This window comes from Lathamus discolor, chromosome 15, assembly GCF_037157495.1.
Source record: "Lathamus discolor isolate bLatDis1 chromosome 15, bLatDis1.hap1, whole genome shotgun sequence".
Classification (NCBI taxonomy): Eukaryota; Metazoa; Chordata; class Aves; order Psittaciformes; family Psittacidae; genus Lathamus; species Lathamus discolor.
In genome coordinates this window covers 9,948,852-9,970,665 of record NC_088898.1, presented here as the reverse complement: position 1 = coordinate 9,970,665, position 21,814 = coordinate 9,948,852, and the positions used below count along the sequence as shown (strand labels likewise).

General features: G+C 55.5%; 1 protein-coding gene across 2 annotated transcripts; it reads left to right on the top strand.

Annotated features, from left to right (window-relative positions):
• Nucleotides 1–901: 901 nt before the first annotated feature.
• TPRN (taperin) lies at nt 902–19,900 on the top strand. Of its 2 annotated transcripts, none has more exons than XM_065695516.1 (4): nt 902–2,790; nt 17,785–17,974; nt 18,237–18,364; nt 18,682–19,900. In XM_065695516.1, exons 1-4 carry the CDS (start codon nt 940–942, stop codon nt 18,742–18,744), a joined length of 2,232 nt encoding a protein of 743 aa, XP_065551588.1. In that variant the 5' UTR covers nt 902–939; the 3' UTR covers nt 18,745–19,900. The 2 variants fall into 2 exon arrangements, with proteins under 2 accessions (XP_065551588.1, XP_065551587.1); XM_065695515.1 differs by having other exon boundaries at nt 18,234–18,364.
• The last annotated feature ends 1,914 nt before the right edge of the window (nt 19,901–21,814 follow it).

Here is a 21,814-nt window from a genome sequence, read left to right as displayed (position 1 = left end):
CCCACAGCTCCCAGCCAGGCTGCGACTGCTGGCCAAAGGCTACTTAACCTGTGCCGTGCAGTGCAGCGTCCCAGAGCAGAGCTGTGCCGTGCAGTGTCCCCAAGGGGAGCTGTGCCGTGCAGTGCAGCGTCTCAGAGCGGAGCTGTGCCGTGCAGTGCCCTGTGCAGTGCAGCATCCCAAAGCGGAGCTGTGCCGTGCAGTGCCCTGTGCCGTGCAGTGTCCCCAAAGGGGAGCTGTGCCGTGCAGGGCCGTGTCCCCAAGGGGAGCTGCGCTGTGCAGTGTCCCCAAGGGGAGCTGTGCCGTGCAGTGCAGTGTCCCCAATGGGAGCTGCGCTGTGCAGTGCAGTGTCCCAAAGCGGAGCTGTGCCGTGCAGTGTTGCCAAAGGGGAGCTGTGCCGTGCAGTGCGGTGTCCCCAAAGGGGAGCTGTGCCGTGCAGTGCCCTGTGCAGTGTAGCGTCCCCAATGGGAGCTGTGCCGTGCAGGGCCGTGTGCCCACACCTGGCGGGCCGAGGGTTCTGTCCCGCAGCGCTACCGGAGCACCCATCTCCGGGTCCCCCAGACCTCCCGAAGGCACCCGCTGCCGCCGGTACCCGGCAGCGCCTGGCACCGACGCTGCGGATGCGCTCCTGGGCCCGACGAGCAGCACCTGCTGCGGGGCAGAGCCCTTCCCCTCCGAAGCCGTGCGCCGTGGGCGCCCGAGCTGCCGGCGCCTCGCCCCAGGCGCTGCTGCCAGCGCACGCGGGGGACCGCAGAGGCCGCCGTCCCCTCCCTTCGTCCCCGGCTGCGGCGCCGGGCAGCGAGGAGCCGGGCCCGGCGCTGCGTGTGCCCGGCGGCACCGCCCCCGGGCCCTGTCCTGGCGCCCGCCCCCCGCGGAGGGCGGTGCCGCGGCGGGGCCTGCTCAGGTGCGGCGGGGCCGCGCAGAGCCGCCTGCGCCGCCGCCATGAGCAGCGCGGAGCCGGCGCTCGGCGCTGGGCCGCGGGCTCAGCCCGCCTGGAAGCGGGAGATCCTGGAGCGGAAGCGGGCCAAGCTGGCCGGGGCGGCCGGCGGCGAGCCCGAGCCCCCGGCCGGGGAGCGCCTGGTGGTGGCGGAGAGCCTGGGCCCGCTCCGCGAGAACCCCTTCATGCGCCTGGAGAGCGAGCGGCGGCGGCTGCGGCAGGGGCTGGCGGGGCACGGCCCCGAGGCGGCGCGGCCGCTGCAGCAGCTGCTGGAGCTGTACAGCGCCGTGCCCGGCATCCGCACCATCCGCGCCGACAACATCCTCATCATCGAGTCCCAGCCCGACGCCGCCGCCTGCTTCGCCGAGGGGGAGGCGCTGCCCGGCCGCCGCCGGGACCCGGCCGGCTCCCCGCCGCCGCGCCGGCCCGACCCGCTGCGGGAGCTGCTGGCCCGCCGCGGAGCCGCGCTCGCCGAGATCCGCGCTGACCAGGTCCTCATCTACGAGGCGGCCGAGCCGCCGGAGCCGCCCGAGGCGGCCGAGCCGGGCACCGTCAGCCGCCTCCTGGAGAAGTTCGGGCAGCGCCCGCGGGGCCGCCGCCGCCGCGGAGGGGAGGCGCCGAGCGGGACCGGCGCCGCGGCTGCTCCTCCGCCGGCGGGACCCGGCTCCCCCCGGCCCGGGCCGCCCGCTCCGCACGCGGTGCCCGGCTCCCCCCGGGCCCCAAAGGCGGCTCCGGCCTCTCCGCTGCCGGCTCCCCCCCGCGCTGCCGCCCCCCAGCCCGCGGTCCCCCAGGCGGCCCCGGCTCCCCCCCGGGCCGCAGCCCCGGCCGCCCCCAAGGCCGCGGCGCCCCCGGCCAACTGCTTTCTGCACAAGATCAGCTCCAACTCCTTCACGGTCACCCCCCGGGGGCTGCCCCGCGGCAGCCGCGTCCCCGAGCCCAGCGCTGCCCCCGCGGGCCGCCCCGCGCTGCCCCAGGGGCCGCCAGTGCCATCCGCGCCGCCCGCCAGAGCCAACGCCAGGAGGCCAAAGCCGGAGGAGGCCGAAGCGGCCGCGCCGCCCCCGCCCAGTGCCACCCCGGCCCCCGGTGCCAGCCGCTGCGCGCAGCCGCTCTCCTCCTCAGCCCCCCGGGCCGGGGGCTCCTTCGAGATCCACCCGGCCCCCCGGCCCGACCTGGCTGCCATCCCCGCTCACGACCTGCAGGCGCAGGCCCTGGCCAAGCTGCGCCTCAATTCACGCAATTCCTTCCTCTTCGTGCCCCGCCGGAATGGCGGCCCCGCTGTGCCCCCGGCCCCCAGCGCCAGGCCAGGGCCACCGCCACCGGCCCCCGAGGAGAAGGCACCGAAGGAGCCCCCGAGGGCTTCCGCCCCGGAGCAGGAAGAGCCCGTCGCTTCCCCGGCGGCGCCGCTGGAGCCGCTGGTACCCGTGACTTACATCGATGACATTGTGGAGCCCGACAGCGGGGAGCTGTGTCCCAGGGCCCAGCGGACGGGGAGCTTGGATCAGCCTGGAGGAGCTGGCCCTGACCTGGAGATGGACTTTTCCTCCGCGCCCCTCTACAGAGCGCACTCTGCCCCCCTCCAGAGGGGAGGCAGCACCTTCACTGTTGTGCCCAAAAGGAAGCCCGTTGCCTCGGGGCTGCAGGCTCTCACCGATGCCAGCAGAAGGCCGCAGCAGGAGGAAGAGGAGGAGGAGGAGGAGAGCAAAGCGAAAGGCAGACCAGTGGAGAACGCTGATGGGCCCCAAGTTGGGGTGTCCCATAAAAAGCGATACCCCACGGTGAATGAGATCGAAGTGATCGGGGGGTACCTGTCCCTGGAGAGGTCCTGCATGAGCAAGACGGGCTCCCGCCGCAAGAAGGTAACCGCCTGGGGCACCTCTGCACCAAGGAGCCGGGCTGAAAGCAACTCGGGTGTGCTTTTGGCTTGGGTTTCCGTGGGGCACCGGGTGGCGAGATGGGCAGGGGCTTCATCGGCCCTTTGAGCGCCAAGGCTTGCTCTCGGGGATGGGGCACTGGCTGCTGTTCTGACAAGCAGATAAGGGTGGGGTATGAGCTGGGGTAACTGCAGGGCCTCTCCCGCAGCTGCTTGTTGGAGGTATGGTGACGGGAAGTAAAATATTTCAGGTATTCAGACAGTGATGGGGAGTTGCACGGTTTGCATGGCGGTGGGCTGGCTTCCCCTGCAGCTCTGCTCGCTGGTTGGTGCGGTTGGACACGTTGAGCTCCCCGTGGTCACTGCCCCGCCTGTGACACAGGACAGTGGCCAGCGTGGCACTGGCGTATTCCCCGCATTAGTGATCTATTGATAGAGGCTCAAGAATTAGGTCTCTATTAGGGAGAAAGAGATCAGCAACAACTTAATTCCCTTGATAGGCTTATACCACCTGGCTGCTTGTTGTGGATGTGCAGCTCCATCGCTGAAGATCTGAGAGACGTTGGTCGCTCCAGGTCTTTGAAGCGAATGCCAGGTTCTAACTTAGATCCTCGTGAGCCTTAAACTGAGAGTTAATCTTTGTGTGCTAGGTGAAATGCATGTGGATGTGATAAGGACACAGTCATGCAGAAAGGGCTGTGCCGGAGGAGGAGGTGTGAATTGTTCAGCTCATGCCAGGGTGACAGATCCTGATTTCCAGGTCTGTGACATGACATGTTTTTCCATAGCGGGAAGAGTTGTTTGACGTTGTTCCGTTACCTGAATGCAACTAAATATTTGATGGACTGAATCCACATGGGTGCCTGAGGCACTGAGCATTCTAAGCTGAGGAAATCCTTTGAACAGGGTGCATGTCATTTAGGAGGGAGGCAGGGAGAGCTCTTTGTCATGGCTTGATGTTGTTAAACTCTCTCATGAGAGCACACAGTCTGTATTAATGTGTTTGTGACTAATGCAGGTAGCAGGTCTGGAGCATGAGTGCCATGAGATCCAGAATAAGCAAATAAGCAGGAGTATTGATTCTTGCTCATGCTTCTGCATGAGTTTTTCCGTGTCCTCCCATGGGGAAGTGCTTGGTCAGCCTGGAGTTGTTCTGCTGCTTAAATACCTCCTGGCATGCACTCATTCCAGCTGTTTCCTTGGCTCTGCTTAACCGAGCAGTTTGGGTATTAACTGGATTTACACCAAATCAGGTGTGCTATAAATGATAGAAATGTCAAGACAAAATGTCAGTTATGGGTATTCTAAGGATGGAGCAGAAAATACACTGTCTTTGCAGGACAGTGACTCTTAGATAAGCCTGATGTGCTGGAGCCAGAGGAGCTGACAGCTCTGTGCAGGTGCTTGCTGGTAGAAGAGTAAAGCCTCAATTAAGCAAAGCCAGTTAAGTGGTGTGCAGTGGAAGCATCCTCACCAGTACAAAAAGGAGGAGGGAGACAAGGAGAAGGTTGGTGCAGTGACTGGGTTGTTTGCAGTTGGTCAAACACTGGATCAGGGACCCAGAGGAGCAGTGGCACCTCCATCCTTGGAGCTACTTGAAACTTGCCAGGGGACAGCCTTGAGCAATTGATCAGGTCCTGCTTGGAGCAGGAGTTTGGGCTAAAGACCTCCAGACGTCCTTTCCCAACCTCAGCTACCACATGAGTCTTTGAAACTGGTTAACATCTGTGTTGTCTGTTCAGTGTTGGATTTTTGTGACATGGAGCGGGTCATGCTGCTCCTCCACCTATGTCTGTATCAGCTTATGGCATTAACTGTCCCTGTCTGCAGGCACTCTGAAAGTGAAGCGAGCTAAACACTGCACGGCGCATCTCTAACTGTAATGGGGTTGCTAAGAGTTATGTGTGTGGGGTGTCCTGCATGGGAACTTGCATGAAGATCTAGTGTCTGAGAAGAGGGATGTTAAAGGGCAAAGAAGGAGCTGCTTGTAACATTGCAGAGCGCGGGAGGACGAAGCAAATGGGGACCCTTCGGAAAACAAGATCCAGCTAAAGGAGAAGTTTCCGGGTAGAATTTATTGTGGTAGTGGGATGAACACCAGCTTTTCCTTCAGTTCCCATCCTGCTAGGGCTGGCAAGCGTTGAAGTTTGACTTTGTAGCCAGGGTTTAGAAGACGCTGATGCTGTAGCAAATGGAAAGATTGCTGTTTACTCTTAACCTAGAGGATGTTTGTGGCTTTTACCCTGGGCAATAAGGCTGAGTGCTGATGCCTGAAAAAGAAGGAGCTGGCATTAGGATGCATTCCTTGGTTTTTCCCCAAGGGATGGCTCTGTGTCACCGAGGCAACCGGCCGAACACAAAGGTTCTGTTCTGTAGATATGTTGGGGTTTTCAGAAGCTTGATTTTTGGCCTGAATTGGGCAGAAGCAGACATTTCCTGTGAGCTGGAAGCTGCAGTTCTTTGCTAAAACCAGTGCCCCTTTTGGGGGTATCAAAATCCAACCTGATGCTGGTTTCAGTAAGCAGTTGCCTGGGTCTTTTGGGGTGCTTCTTCTCCCCAGGCAGATCTGCTGGGTGAGCCCACCTCCTGCTGAGCATCTTCCTTTCCAAACCTTGCCTTGCATTTGCTGAAAGGCCTTTAAGTGTGATCCAGGTTCAGGAAAGTGGTGTTTTGTGATGCTTTGACTTGGAAAACTGCATCGGCTTGCTGATGTCCAGCAGGAATCTGGGTGAGATAAACAGCACAGCCCGGATCAGATCAGCCGGTGTCTGTGCTTAAGAGTCAGGGCTACTGATTTATTAGGAGGGATGGAGGTGGTGGCTGTTGGACTGAGTGCTCTGTCAGTTGCAAATGGTGTTTTTCTTCAAATGAGGAAACTCAGCCTCCTTTTTCTGTCCCCATGCCTGGCCACTGACTGCCTGACTATAGCAGAGACAGCAGCAAAATGGAGCTGACTCCATGGTCTACATCCTCTGTGGCTTTTTGGAGTGGGAGGGTGGCTGGGACAGGGTGGGAATGGGCTCAGTGCTGCTCTGGTCTGTGTGGAGGGAGCTCCAGCCCCCTGCTCTTGGCTGCGCAGGGGCTTGTGACTGCCGTGCCTGAGGAACGCTGCTGGTGTTCAAGGCCTTTCAGGAAAAACAGCTTTATTGCTCCTTCCAGACACTTGAAGTATGTGAAGCAGTTGTTTGTGTTGGGTTGGAGCTGATGAGGGAGAGAGAAATGCTCCTCCTGGGTCAGGATGAAAAATGGGCTGCCGGCTCTCCTGTGCAACCAGAGCTGCCGTGGTGGGACAGTCGTTGTTCACCAGGGCTGTGAAGGTGAACATGACTTGATGATCTTAAAGGTCTTTCCCAATCTAGTTGATTCTGTGGTTCTATTTGATTGTGTATGATGGGACATGATCAGGATCTGTAGGTGAAGGAGGTGGCAGCCCCAGCCATGTTCATCCTGGGATCCAGACTGCCAGCGTGGGCAGGGAGTTGGAGCTCTTGTCCTCCTACAGCATGAAGAGGCCCTTGAGGACTCTTCACCTACTCCATGGCTGGGTTGAGACCTCTCCAAGCAGTGTAAGTGCTTTGAGACATCTCCAAGCAAATCAGTTCAGATAAAGCTGAGGCGGGGGGGGGGGGGTGTCTTCGCTTTGGAAACTGGGTGAACGTTTGCAGCTTTGAACTGATGTGCTGGGTTTCCAGCTGAGCACTGCGCTTCTGCTGGGAGAGGCTGGCTGAGCTGTCAGCTCCAAGAGTGAGGACAGGATACGTGTGCAGGGGTGGAAGGAGACCTCCTGACCTTTATTCCAACAGGGAGTGGGGCAGAGGATGCAGAGCACTGTTGGTGACCTCTGTTCAGTGCTCATCTTTGTACTCTGTTGTTACAGAAGAAGTAAAGACACTTCAGCCTGACAGCAGCCCTAGGAGGAAGGGAAGGCTTTGCTGCAGGACGCAGATCTGTGGGATCTCAGAGGATAAAATCTAGCTTGGCTGGGCTGACAAGGATCAGTCTTGGTTTGGTTGCCTGCCAGAATGATGTACAATAAAGTTGTCAGCAAGATAGAGATCTGGGTATCTGTAAAACATGTGACTGCCCTGTTGGAGCGGGTGCTTGGAAAGGACTGAGGACTGCCGAGGTCCTGAGCAGTAGTTGTCTGTCTTTAGGCTTCACGTCCTCATCTTGTTGGAGGCTGGACTCTGCCATGAAGGTCCTGTGTGTACAGAATTAACCCAAACTGTGCTCCTCCTGTCTTGTCACTGCTGCAGCTCATCCCAAGTCATAGCATGGTTTTGTCTTCTCCAGGGCCTGGTGCCTCTTTGGAATGCTGCAGGAAAGGTGACTTCTGGCCAGGCCACCCAAATCCTGTAAATAACAGGGCACGAGAGCCAACAGACATCAGGGTGTTGATGGTTTTAACGTGTTTCGCTCATCACAGTTGGCAGTTTGCTGGGTGCTGGAAGCTGAGCTGGGCCTTGTGTGAATGGGACTTAACCAGAACAAGGTTGGTGGGATCCAAACACTTGGAGTCTGTCCTGCGTCTTTGCAAAGCTGACCTCAGAGATGTTCAGCTTCAGCTGAACATCAAAGCTTTCCAGCTCACCTGGACTTTATGGTCTGTTTTCTAATGTTTTGAGCTGCGTAAAGCCTGAATCTGGCTTCCAAAAGCCCACTTAAATGAATGGTAAAGGAGTATTCTGAACACCCCTCAGCTGTTCATCATGGGCAGGATTGGGCAGCAGGATTGGGCAGCAGTTTTGTAGGTTGGACCTGCTGAACTTCTTGTTCTGTAGCTTTCCCTCTGTTCAGGTGTGCTGGAGGTGGCCTCCTGTGAGAACCAAGTGTAGGCTCGAGATGCTGGCAGGGATCCCTTCCAACTATTGCCCGGACCTGTCTGGAGCAAGTCTGCACAGTGTGGAATCCAAACAGCAGCGACTGCCTGAAGTATGGTTTTGCAATGTATATCACAAGTAAATTAACCATAACAGTGAATGAACCTGTGGTAGAGGCAAAAATGCCTCTGAAGAATTACTTTGATTCTCCTGTCTCTGTGTTCGGAGGGGTCAGGACAATGAGTGGTGTTCTTCAGCTCTCAGGGAGCTGTGTGTTCCTGTTCCATATTCTGCCTTGTGACTGTGCTCTGCTGGGGCAAATCCATGTGCCACCTTTAAGGAGTGGCTGTAGGATGTGTCTGACGTGGATGTATTGGATTTTTGGGAGATGAGCTCAGCAGTGACACGCTTGCTCAGAAATAGGTGTCCTGGGTGGTCAGGTCCCTCCCGTGCCGAGGTGATTTCCCCTAGCTGTCAATGTGAGGACCTCCTTCACCCAGACAGTGCCGTTTCCCTGCCCTTTTCTCAGCCTCATTTTTAGCTTGTGCTGCTCGTGGCCAGCGACTCCAGAAGCCAGGATCTTGTTGTGGTTACAGGTTTTAAACCACCTCACAGGCTGCGCCTGAGGCTCGCGGTGGGGAAGGAGGGTGGGTTTGTTTCCCTGCTGCCTGCCAGCTCCTTGAAGTGCTGGTGCTTTGTTGTCCAGCCCCGCTGGCAGAGCTCATGACTCACATTTATCTCATCTCCAGAGTGGGGAATGTTCTGTGACTGAGGTTCTCCGTGGCCTCGCCACTCCCATGCCACAGCGACAGCCTGAGCTGCTCCCAAATTCCCCTTGGTTCTCTTCCTCCCATCCCCTGCTCGGCTGCTGCTCTCAGCAGCACAGGGAATGCGACAGAAGAGCTAAAATAGAAACTCTTACGCAAATAAGAGGCGAGCTGCCTTTCAAGCTGGTTAGGACGTGCCCAGGGCTCAGCCAGCCCCAGAGGTTGAAAGGAGATTTGGAATGCTTTGTGCTCCGAGTTCTGATCGTACGGATTACAGTCAATGTTATCGTAACTGGTTTCTTGAATCCCAGCCTGGTTTGCGTTGGAAGGGACCTTAAAGCTCATCCAGCTCCAACCCCTGCCACGGGCAGGGACCCCTTCCACTGGAGCAGCTTGCTCCAAGCCCCTGTGTCCAACCTGGCCTTGAGCACTGCCAGGGATGGGGCAGCCACAGCTTCTCTGGGCACCCTGTGCCAGCGCCTCAGCACCCTCACAGGGAAGAGCTTCTGCCTAAGAGCTCAGCTCAGTCTCCCCTCGGGCAGGTTCAAGCCATTCCCCTTGGCCTGTCCCTACAGGCCCTTGTCCCAAGCCCCTCTCCAGGTTTCCTGCAGCCCCTTTAGGCACTGGAGCTGCTCTCAGGTCTCCCCTTCAGGAGCCTTCTCTTCTCCAGGCTGCCCCAGCCCAGCTCTCTCAGCCTGGCTCCAGAGCAGAGCTGCTCCAGCCCTCGCAGCATCCCCATGGCCTCCTCTGCCCTCGCTCCAGCAGCTCCACGTCCCTCTTGTGCTGCTGCCCCAGAGCTGGATCAGGGCTGCAGGGGGGGTCTCCCCAGAGCACAGCAGAGGGGCAGGATCCCCTGGTCTATGGACTGGATTGGAGACAGTTTGTAAGTTCTGTCCATCTCCAGTATTCAGCTTGCCTTGGGTTTGGGTTTGCCTCCCTGCTCTGCTTTTTCCAGGATGTGGTCCCAGTATTCCTCAGCAGAGCTGGGCAGTCAGCACGTGCTCAGGCAAGGGCAGAGCCCCTGCTTGCCTGTGGGATGTGTGGGAAACAGTAGGAAAATTGTAATGTTTAGTTTCCAGGTTCAGTGACAGTAAAAGAAATCTCGGTGGGAGCTGCAGCACCATCTCCTTCACCTCTGGGGCTGCGCTTTTAGTGCCCTCCTGAATGAAACTTGGCCAGTTTAAAATGTACGTACAAACCAAGCCTCTTCTTAGTGACTGGAACGTGGTTGTGCCACTGAGCTGTCACTGTTTGGCCACTTTGCGTAGGAAGAGTCATGTGGAGCCCCTGTATCACACACAGAAACTTCCCAAACCTCCTGGGAATATGTGGACGGAAGGAGCTTTGTGCTGATGTTTTCGAAGCCGTGGCCTTTAGATGATCTTGGGAACTTGGCAGGATGGAGCTGCTGGCTTGTAGGCATCGGAAGGAGCACAGGCGAGCTGAAGGCAGCATCCCAGACATCACGAGAGCAGAACACTTGTGTGCCTAGGGAGATTGTATGGCTTGCAGGGAGTGACAGTGCAGGTCTGAGGACAAGGCCCTCAGCCTCATGGTGAACTTGCTGCACTTGGGCACTTCTCCTCCAGGAATTCTCTTCTGCAGATTGGTAGTACAGAAAAAGGGCAAGAGAGACGTGAACTCTGTTGTGTGACTGCTATCGTCAGTCACATCGCGGAAGCCTTTTGGTTCTGAAGTTCAGCATGAGCTCCTCGCCAGGGTGGGAGGTAATCCCGTTCCCAGCCTCCCCATATCTCCGGGGAAATAATGCTCCATCTGTCCCATTCCAGCTGGAGAGCGCTCACTTGCACTTGCACAGTGTTGGTTTGGAGTGCTGTGGTCAGCCTTGATTGCACCTCCCAGTTCTGCATGGGGTCATAGCCACAAATTGCATGCTCAGAGTTGCCTGTACAGCAGAATCCTCTGCCCTTGGGAGGTTTGTGAAGATCCCAAGGCTTGACACTGATTGTACCTTGCTCATGCCTGCTCTCGTTGCGTATTCAGATGAGATTTGTTTCATACGGGAGGGATCTGTCCAGTTCTTCTGAACCAAGTTATATTTGAAGTGCTTGTTACTTACTGGAAGGCTCTGGCTCCTCCATCTGCAGATGTGCAGAGGAGCGAAGGGGTTGGGGTGAATAGCTGCTTTGTGCCCTGCCAGCCTGGGACTCCAAGTGCCCTCGGGTTGTTTGGGAGTCTCTTCTGGTCCCACATAGTCAAGAGTTAACAAAGCTGCTGCCCTGCCATGCGCTGGGACTGCCCCTACCCTGTCACTGCTCATCAGGAATTTGAAACTTCCCCATGTCCTGTGCAAGGAGTTTAATATTTCGAATCTCCATGCTCCTATCTACCATGTGCTTCAGCAGATTGATTACACAGGGCTGCCTTTGTGGGTTGCCTTGTAAATGGAGACTTTCTTCTTTTGCCTTGTGGCTTGGGAGCTGGGATGTGACCCTGGAGGCAACCTCTCCTTTGCCAGCAGCACAGCTTCCCTGATGTGCTGCTGCTGTAAATCTTCAGTGCTGCTGGCTCTATTCAGTGACTAACTCTGTGATGCTGTTCGTAGTTGAGCAAAACTCAGGGTTACGCATAGGAAACACCCCTTGGAAAAGCAAGGTCGAGTGAGCCTGTGGTGGAGCGGCCAACTCCTGTGCCCCAGAACTCTGCTTTCTGTACAGAGTGACAGAAAAGTACCGGTCTGAAGTGCCGTCTGCAGTTTTCTGGGCATACTTGTGCTGCTTCATCCATAGCAATCCAGGGTTAATCTGATAGAGGAGCCAAGTCTCAAGCCCCTTCCATCCTAGAGGTATCTCTCAGGGAAAAACCCTTTCTTCCTGTGTCTGAAAAGCTTTAGAGGTACAAAAGCTACTTATCTTCTGAATGATAGCAAATGCTTTGGTAACATACTGACGTGGCTGCAGCCCCCAGGGTTCTGTTCCAGGCTGCTGCACATAGAGATTGTGCCTGGAGTTATTCAACAGTTTGGGCTGAGACATGACCATGTTTTCCGGACAAGTGCAGGCATGTAGATAAGCTGGTTGCTGCCTTCTCTGAAGTAGCTTATTTTTCCTATATGTCCTTCATCTGAAAGTTCCAGAGGGAAGGAAAACTGCATCCCACGGGAGTTGTCCAGGTCACTGACTGCAGGATGTTATGAGAAAAATGAAGGTCGTGCAGAGGTTTGCAATTTATGAACTGCTCCTGCACCACTCTCACTATTGATCTGTGAGAACAGTCAGACAGGGTCAGATGGAAAGACCAAGGGAAACCCTTTAGGGATCATTGTCCACCCTAAAATACCTGCTTCTGCCCTCTGTTTCCAGTCTCACCAGCAGTTATTTCTCTGTGCAGGGACCTTCCCTTTCACCCCATGGCAGCGTGGAGGTGGGAGGTTGTTCTGTGTTAGGAGACCCTTCTACTCACATGGGTCCTGAGCTCTGCTGGGCAGAGCCTCCACCAACCCACCTAATGGTACTCGAAGAGCTTTCCTGCTCAGCCTGGGGGGCTGCTCCTGCCAGCCTCTATGGGATGCTCTGCATCAAGAGGTTCCTGGTGCACCCCCACAGTTTGCTGCTGCAGTTTTCAAGTATCTGGGTGTAATGCTTTGTGCTTTCATCTCATTGACCACACCTTTAGACAAGCAGTGGTGCAGCAGAATTAGCAAAGCTCCATGTCAGACTGCACAGAAGCAATCCCCTGATTCTGTTGGTGCCTGTTCTCTCAGAGATACCAGTCACTCTTTTGTATTTGTGCTGGATTGCTTGTCTGCCCTTCCTGCAGTTATCATCAGCTGCTCAAAGGAGGAGGTGTTTGATAGACCAGGTGTGAAAAGCTGGTTTAAATCACAGCCAGCACATCAGCAGCACATGCATGCCCTGGGGAGTCAGTGCAGGCCCTAAATTGGTCACTTCTGGGTTGGAAGGGTTGGGGAGAGAGGACGATGAGGGGAAATGAGTACCTGGAAAGAGCAAATCTTGATTCCTGGTGGTGCTCAGATTTGGATCTTGTGAAGTACCTGGGTAACCACCACCTTACTGCAGAATTGCTGTGTCCTTGTCACCTCGCAGCAGCCACTGCCCTCTAATGCAGTCTGCAGTGTGGGGGGTTTGGCTGTGCTGGAGGTACTGTGTGGTGTTAGCAGGGGCAGGAATAAACTGCAGCTTGTGCTTCACAACTTGCCATCCCATCCGGCTCCTGCAAGAGCCTCTGGTTTGGGAGATGGCTGCTGGGAGCTGCTCTGTGGGGAAGGGGCAGTGGGCTCTGTGGTTTGCCGTCCACAAAGGCTGCTCTGATGAGATCAGTGTGGGACTCTGACCCTCCTTGCTGGAACATACTTAGAGTGATTCCCCCCCCCACTTCCTCTTTTAATGACTAGACGGATTTAATGGTTTTTGCTGAATTTTACAGGCTGAGGATGTGGATTACCAAAGAGATTGCTGTTTAAAAGGTGCAAAACACCCAACGTTATCACTCTGCCTTTGCCACATCTGCCAAGAGGCAGAAGTGATACTGGGTGGCGAAGAGAAAAGCCACACTAAAGTGATCCGGTGGAGTTGGGGATGCAGATTAACCCCAGGATTGGCTCCTAAGATTGAACAGAGGTGGTCTGTGAGAAGCCATAGGGGGTTTGGTCTCATTAGCTGCGGGGACTCAGACTTTCCCACCTCGGTGTTTGAAGTGAGGTGGCTGCTGTTGATGTTGCAGGTTGGTTTCTGTAAACTGCTTGGGTTTATTTCTATGATGTCTCTGCACACGGGGGCTCTTTGGTGGTTGCTCTGATGCAGGCTGCATCCCCTGAGACAAGCTTGAGCCCTGCCTAACTGCCCGGATTGACGCATGTTGAGCACTGTTTACCCTGGCTTCTCCTTCCTGGGCACTCTCTTACTCATTACTATTCAAATCCTAGCAGATAAATGAATGATTTTTGCTATGGCAACAGGGGTCTGTTGGCTGAACAGGACGATATTCCCTGAAAAGGCTGCCTTATCCTTCCCAGCGTGGCTCAGCTGGCTGGGCAGAGTATTAACACGTAGATACGTGGGTTTGGGTTGGACCCTGGTTGGTGACACAGCTGTGGGTGAAGCATTCAGCTGAGCAAATAGTGACAAATCCCTGCAAACATCCACAGCTGAAGGGTGCAGAATTCTGCCTTTCCAGCACTGGCAGCTGCTGCTGAGGCGGAGCTGGGGGAGCCAGAGGCAGGATGAGCAGTTCTCTGCCTGGGCTCGGGTGTGCTTGGCTCTTCTGGGATGTGCTTTTCCTCCTGAAGAAAGCAACCCCTGTTGCCTTTTGTGCTTCCATAAAAGCCTCTATGGTCTGGCAGGGGGCTGCTGCCTGGGCAGAGCTGTCGTCTGTGCTATTACTGGGCTCTTGATTTTCCCCTTTAGATGGTTCCTGAGCCTGAATCTGCCTCTGTTCCCCGCGCCCGGTGCTCGGTTCTGCTCAGAGGGTTGCTTGAGGCAGCGAGGTTGCCCCACGTGTCCCTTAGTTTTGCCTTCCCTGTGAGGGTGCTGAGGCGCTGGCACAGGGTGCCCAGAGAAGCTGTGGCTGCCCCATCCCTGGCAGTGCTCAAGGCCAGGTTGGACACAGGGGCTTGGAGCAAGCTGCTCCAGTGGAAGGGGTCCCTGCCCGTGGCAGGGGCTGGGGCTGGGTGGGCTTTAAGGTCCCTTCAACCCGAACCAGGCTGGGATCCTGTTGGATTGAGCAGAGCTGCTTTGTGCTTCCCCTGTCACTACCTCATGCGTGGGGAAGGGAGCTCATGGGGTGAACCCAGCTGATGCCAGGGCAGGTTTGTCCCTGTGGGTTTTGGGGCTCTGGCTCTGCACGGGCAGGGGTGACTGAGCCCCGGGGGGTGCAGCTGCTCATGCAGAGCCTGTTGCCAGAGTCCAGCCCTGCGCCAGGTTGTCCCTCCTGTGTTTGCTTTCCTGGGTGCGTCCGAGTGCTTTATTGCAGAGCGGCTGCGGGGCTCTTCCTGCTTCCCGGGAGCAGGGTGCAGGGTGATGGGATGCCACTGGAGCCAGCGTGGAGTTCTGGGGGGGGGAATTCCTAAGGTGCACTCTCCCCAAGCAGGGCTGCCTGGTGTCAGCCTGTGTGCAGGCTGCGGTGGCCCGGAGGTGTTGCTGAAGCAGCACATTATCTTGTGATGAGCTCTCCCCCAGGCTGGGGCCCTGGGTGCGTGGGGCTGGCACAGTGTGGTTAATGATTGCTGCCTTTGAACAGCTTTAATGTGTCCTGATGGAATTAAACGGAAATAGAGGAGATTAAATGAAATAATGCTTTTAACTTGGGCCAGGGGAGGGGATCCTGCCCCTCTGCTGCGCTCTGGGGAGACCCCCCCTGCAGCCCTGATCCAGCTCTGGGGCAGCAGCACAAGAGGGACGTGGAGCTGTTGGAGCGAGGGCAGAGGAGGCCATGGGGATGCTGCGAGGGCTGGAGCAGCTCTGCTCTGGAGCCAGGCTGAGAGAGCTGGGCTGGGGCAGCCTGGACAAGAGAAGGCTCCTGAAGGGGAGACCTGAGAGCAGCTCCAGTGCCTGAAGGGGCTGCAGGAAACCTGGAGAGGGGCTTGGGACAAGGGCCTGTAGGGACAGGCCAAGGGGAATGGCTTGAACCTGCCCGAGGGGAGACTGAGATGAGCTCTGAGGCAGAAGCTCTTCCCTGTGAGGCTGGTTCTGGGAATGCTTCTGAGCTTTTGGGAGCCCTGGGCACCTCCAGCCTTGTGGCCTTCGTGCCTGGCAGCAGGGCTCATCCCTGCAGTACAGAGGCCACATTGTGAGCAGTCACTGCCCGCTCTGCTGCTTGGCTCGGATCAGGGAGCATCTAGGTCAGCAGCAGGGGCAAGAAACTCAGGGAACAGCAACTGCGATGCTCTGATCTTTGGGGCCTTTTTATTCCAACCCTTTTTCCCTGACGTGCAACCATTCCTCTCCCCATGTGTCATCTGGAAAAGGTCAGAGTGGCTTTGGGGTTGGGGCAGGGAATGGGGGAAGGCAGCTTGCTGCTCTCTGCTGTTTCCATTCTGCCTTCCCTTGGGAGTGTGGGGGAGGGAACCAGCCAGTGCCCAAGGTACATCTTGGCCTTGGACAAAGTAGCACAGAGCTCCATGGCGTTATTTGTGGTGTGGAGGACGCGCCAGGTTCTCACTGGGTAACCCAGATTTGATTTAAGCTCCCCTTGTTGCTTTACTGAAAAGCAGCAGTGAGATGCTTGCTGTCTGCCTTGCAAAGCCTCAGGACCCACAGAGCTGCAGGGTGTCTCTCTGGGCAGCACAGGGAGATGCTGTGCTCCTGCTCCGTGCTCATTTGCAGGCTCTGGCCCCTGTGCAGTTGTGGGTTTGGCTCCAGCGGAGCCCGGCAGCAGCATCGTATGGGGCAGGCAGGGAGGAGGCGGCTGCTGCTGGAGGAGCACATGGACCAGGGCAGCAGGGGTGGTGGTTTGGTACCTGCCTGGGGCACTGTTTGTCAGCCTGAGGGTGATCAGAGGTGAGGGAAGCTGCAAATAGGGCACATGGGGTAAATGTGCTGCACCTTGTGTGTGCAAGGGGAATGGCTTTAACCTGCCCGAGGGGAGACTGAGCTGAGCTCTTAGGCAGAAGCTCTTCCCTGTGAGGGTGCTGAGGCGCTGGCACAGGGTGCCCAGAGAAGCTGTGGCTGCCCCATCCCTGGCAGTGCTCAAGGCCAGGTTGGACACAGGGGCTTGGAGCAAGCTGCTCCAGTGGAAGGGGTCCCTGCCCGTGGCAGGGGTTGGGGCTGGAGGAGATTTAAGGTCCCTTCCAAAGCAAACCAGGCTGGGACTCTTCTTGCCAGTTACCACACAGCATCAGGGGAGATCTGAGCCTCCAGCTCCTACCACCCCTCACAAGCAACCACCAGTTCTGTTCATAACCCTATTAGCTCAATTCTAATTCTAGTTAGAAGTAAATGGATCAGAACACTCTTTAAAGCGGCAGCTCCTGAACCTTGAGCCACGTTGGCTAAATACTTCCCTGCTTTGGGCCTAAATTTATTCCTGGCAAGCTTCTCCTCCTTGTTTGTCTGTTGCCTGCTGGCATCAGCAGTTCTCTGCTCCTTGGGGTTATTTCTTGGTGTGCTTGCAAACTGCTGTCATGCTTTTTCTCATCCTTAATTTCTGCTGGTGTGAACAGAACCTCCTCTGCACCTGCTGAGATGATGTGTAACCATAGCCAAGCAGAACGGTAGATAATGATTAGGAGACGGAAGGCTGCAAGGGAACAACGCCTTCCCTCAGCTTCCCCTTTCAACTTGGAAGAGGACATTGGGACTTACTGTGGCAGGATTTGGGCATCCTGCTGCAGGATGGATGCAGAGGAACTGGAGCAAGGCCAGGGGAGGCTGCTAAAGACTCCTGGGGCAGGAGGATGGTGTGTGAGGAGAAGCTGAGGGACTTGGTTTGTTCAGCTGGAGGAGAGAAGGGGGGATTCCAGTTGCTGCCGTCCACTGCCTCCTGGGTGTTGCAGTGAGGATGGAGACAGGCAGACCCTGCTTCCAGTGCAAATGCCTTGTATTATTCCTGGTTTATTTAAGCAGCCTCCTAATGATGGTCACAGTCCTGTAACACACTGAACTTTTCTTTCTCAGTTATTCACAGGTGATGAACTCTTAGAGCAAGGTTGGTGTTAAACATCACCCATTTCTAGTGTTCTTGCTCTGTAGTTTTCTTCATGACCCATAAAGCTGTTTTTTCATCTATGAGCTCCCGTGTTTGAGTCATCTTCACTGCTCAGTCTCCCAGTTACTGTGCCAAGGTCATTAGTGAGACACTGAAGAAAACTGGTTTCAGAACAGAACCCTTAAGGGCCTCCCACTTGTCCAGTATTTTTTCCTCTCTACTACCTCCCGTTACCATCTCTCCTGCAGCTGCTTCTATCTTGCCACTTCTGGTATTAAGCCCTGGTTTTAATCCAGCTTAAATAGCCTTTGCCAGGACGTCCTCCCCAAAATGCAGCCCCGATCCGTGGTGTTCCTGTTGTGTAGAGCATGGGTACACAGACGAGTTGGCAGGCACCAGTGAGGTCACCTTTCCAAGGTGTGGATGATTTCCTTTCCTCCTTGGGAACACTGATCCTTCCTGCGGGACACGCAGCAGCTCCTCCTGGCTGCTGGGCATCAGTGTCAGATGAGGACAAAGCATGTGCCAGGCAAAGAGCCAGAGGTACTCTGGACCTCTCAGCCTCCTGCCTCCATCCTGGCTATTTGGCTGTCTGCCTCGGTGGTTTCTCAGCATGATGAGAGATTCAGTAAGGCACAAGGGGCAAGGTGCGGGCTATGCAGTGGTTTAAAAACCAGGGTGAAGCCCTGGCATGGGAGGTGGCCTTTGCCAGAGCAAGTGTTGGGATCTTGTGCTGCTTTCTAATGAGTCTCCTCTGCTCTGGTCTAGATGAAGATCTCTTTCAATGAGACAAGTTTGCAGACTATGTTCGAGTACCCATCAGAGAGCTCACTGGCAGAAGAGGAGGAGGAGGAGGAGGAGGAGGAAGGGCATGCTTCTGAAACAGAGGAGGACAAATCCTGCACCTTTTACCTTCCATGCCCAAACAGCACTTTGCATCCCAGTACCCCCAACTCAGGTGAGCGAGGCACTGTGCTGGCACTGTGGGGTTAATGATGGTGTCTGATGCTGTCCATGTTTCCTACAGACCCTTATGGGGCTCCATACAGGTGGAAATGCTGCCAGCTGCCAGCAGAACTGGGGCTCGGTGGGGATGAGTTTCGAACCAGAGCAGGGATCTGCAGAGGGGCAGCTTCCATGCTGTCCCTGCTAGGTTCCTGATCCCCGGCTTTCTTTTGGGATTGTGAGAAATGCTTACATCAGCTTTGTCCTTCCAGCAGATTTATCCAGCTACACCCCAAAGCACTCCGTGAAGTTCAGCGAGTGGCAGGAGCAGAAGTACGAGGAGATACCTGCTGCAGGGGGACCCCTCCCAAAGGAAGCTGATTCCCAGGGGAACCAAGTGATGGTGAGACATTAAATAAGCGAGTCGTGGCTTTGTCCTGCTGTGCTGTTATCTGGGGCTTGCGTGGGTCTGGACAGCGGGTGGGATGGGGTGAGCCTGCCACTGTGCACCACTCACAGCGGGGTTCTGCACCAGGTCCCACTGCTAGACCTGCATGGGTGAAGATGAGGCATCTGGCACACCCTGTACTCCAGGGCACCTTTGGAGGGGGGAGTGAAATGCAGTTAGCTCCGGGCAAGGTGCCAGCGCAGTCTGAAGGTGTGGGTACTCCCGTGCTTTGGATCTGGTGACACCCCATGTCAACTCTGCTTCCTCCGCAGCTCACCCCGGCAGACAAGGGCGGCCTCTCGGATTTCAGCAGCGAGCCTGCTCTCTACTTCTGACGGCTTCATCTCCGGGCCTGCAGCAGCGGCTGCTGGACAAACCGTGTCAGTGCAGCTTCCCGAGCTCCTCGCCAGCACCGCAGACACAGCTTCTGGGTCCCTCCCTCACCACGGTTTTTGTTGGATCCTGATGCCAAGGGTGGCCGAGATGCTCCCGGGCATCTCCGGGGAATATCTGCACTGGATTCGGGGACCTAACTACTACTTTTAAGACGTATGATTTATTCTACCTGTGGCCTTGCATGTTCCTTGTTCAAGATCAGCTGCCAGTTGGCCAAGTGTCTTGAGAACAGACCTGTAACCCCGGGATGGATGCAGAGTCTCTTGGTGCTTATCTGAGTCCACTCATCCAGGCACTGTGTGGGGGCTGGGAGGCTTTTGTACCACTTCTCCCATCAGAGGCCCCAGTGAAGGACGGTTCTGGAGTTGGAGCACTGGGAGTACCTGGGCAGTTACTGGGCTCACACAAGTGGCTGTGAGTTGACAGGTGGTTGGGGGGCAGTTTGAGAAGCCAGTGAAGGTTCAGGGTTTGTTCTCAGCATGTTTCTGGCTCTAGTTGGACTGAGCCAGCATGGAGGTAGTGTGCCAGTTGTGTTCTTCTGAGGGAAGCTGAACACACTTCGAGGGATGGGGTGGGGATTAAATGCTTTTGGCTTTAGGTGTCAATTTTGCACTGATCTACAGGGAAGCGTACAGTCTAGCTTGAGGCTCTTGCAGCTTCTCTGCCATTGGCCATAGCTTTGATCTGTCCATACCCAGCCGTGGTGTCCCGTCTCCAGTAACTGTGCTTCAGTTTGCCAGGCCCTCTTGTTGCTTTGTTCCAGCATCTAATGCCCAAGATTTCTCTCTTGGTTGGTGCGGAAGCCTCCTTCCAGCCACGCTTGCTCTGCTCCTCTGATGCAAAGCACAGGAGGGCAGTTTCACTCCTTCCTTCTGCAGAACTTGAACAAGGAATATGGTTTATTTTTTTTTTCTAGTATTTTTATAGTTCTGTTGTAATGGTTTAATGCAGCCAATATGCAAAGGAATCTGCTAGACTCTTCCATTGACGTTTTCTACTACCGTAAACTCAGGGTCAAAATTGCATTCTGGAAAAGATGGAACACTGCTGCTAATGTGATTTGTACTTCTGGGATTAAAAGAGATGGTTGGAATAGCTACTGCCTCCTTGGGCTTTATGGAATGAGTGGTACCCCCCTGTGTGGCCCCAACCAGAGGGAGGGGCTGGTATCTTTGGTTAAATGTTGTGTGTTTATTGGTTTGTGTGTTATATAGGGATGATAAATCTCGACTCAGGGTGGCACTGGGCTATGAACTGAAAATGCTCTGCATTCCTTGCACTTGGTTTGGTGTGGAAGGTTGTGCTGCTGAATGATATGTCAGGACATTGCACTTCTAAGGCAATGGGGCACAAGTACCATGTAAACAGCAGTGGATCCCGTGAGCTAAAAGCTTCTCCCATTAATGAAATACTTCAGGACAAGATTCTGAGACTGGGGTAGAATGAGGAAAACTGCAGGATCCCTAGTGACTGCTGGAGACTTGAGGGATGAGAAAGTTACCAGATATGCACAGTTAAACACTGAGCAGTGCCCATGGTCAGTAGTTGTACGCGCAGCCAAAGGAGATGGGGGGCTATGTCTGACGAAAAGCTCATGCACAGCTTTTCTAGCAGAAAAGGACCCTGTGAGCATCTTGCACTGCAGAAAAGCTGAGGCCAGTTTAAGGCAGCTCTGTTTCTAGATCTGCAACTGCAGGGGCTAAAGCAATTAAAGTTAGGGACAAGGTGTCTGAACTAGTCCTGACTGTTCTGCTCCGGATCAATGAGGAATGCTAAAGCCAACAATATCCTGCAGCTACTCTCACTGACTTCATCAGCCTGGTTTGGGTTGGAAGGGACCTTAAAGCTCCTCCAGCTCCAACCCCTGCCACGGGCAGGGACCCCTTCCACTGGAGCAGCTTGCTCCAAGCACCTGTGTCCAACCTGGCCTTGAGCACTGCCAGGGATGGGGCAGCCACAGCTTCTCTGGGCACCCTGTGCTGTTCTCAGCGCCTAGAACTCCTCTGGCCAGCACAGGCTCAGTATGGGAGTGCAGAGTGTGCTGCTCACGAGGAGCATGGGGGGCTCTACTTTGTAGCCGTGATTTGCACCTCAGTGAGTGCTGCCTTTGCGCTTCCCTGTCCCTAGCAGAGGAACTCTCAGCTTGTTTTTGGCAGAGCAAGGCGAGTGCTGTCTGGAGGGCAGTAGCTGCCAGGTCCCCTCCTGGGCTGTGCTTCAGCATCACTATGCTCAAAATAAAGGGCATTTTGTTGCAGATGCCCACCCTGATCTCTAGCACTTGAGGATGAACTTTATCTCTTAACACCACAGTGCATCCGAAAGGGAAATCGGCAGAACAAACACCTTTATTAAACATGGCATCCTTGCACCAGAGCAGGAGCTGTCCCAGACCAGCAGGGCTGTCCAGGCTGAAGAACAAGTTTAGGAACGCTTTTGTTGGTGTGCTTGTTTTTCTTTTGAAGTGCTTTGCTGCTCGCTGCCTTTACCAGCATTCCCAGGTTCTTCCTCCAGGGCATCCAGCAACATCTGAGAACTCTCCAGGATCTGGGAAAGCAAGAAATAAACATGGCTTATTTTTACATTAACTGTTTGGGAGTTCCCCTGGAATTCAGCTGATCCTGCAGCAGGAGGGATCCTCACAGTGTCGGCTTCCCAGTAACGTATCACCCTACCTCACCGCTGGAATGCCTCTGACTATAAAACACCTTGGGCAATTTATGTCTTGGAGCAGGAGGCAGGGAACTTCTGGAGCAGGACGTGGGGTGAACTTTGGGTTGGGTTTGGGGGGGCTGGTTTGTTTCAAAGGGAGCTGTTGGTACCTGGCCTTTTCAGAGCAGTATTAAACAGTGCTCAGCTGAGCCGGTTTCAGGCATCTTCCACTGTTAAAACTGCACTCTTTAGGTTTCTTGCTTCAAGACTAAGTCCACAATGGCCTTAAGTCAGATTAAATCTTCCCCTTTATTCATTTCCTCCTATTTTTAGCTTACATTGTATGTGATCCAACACTCC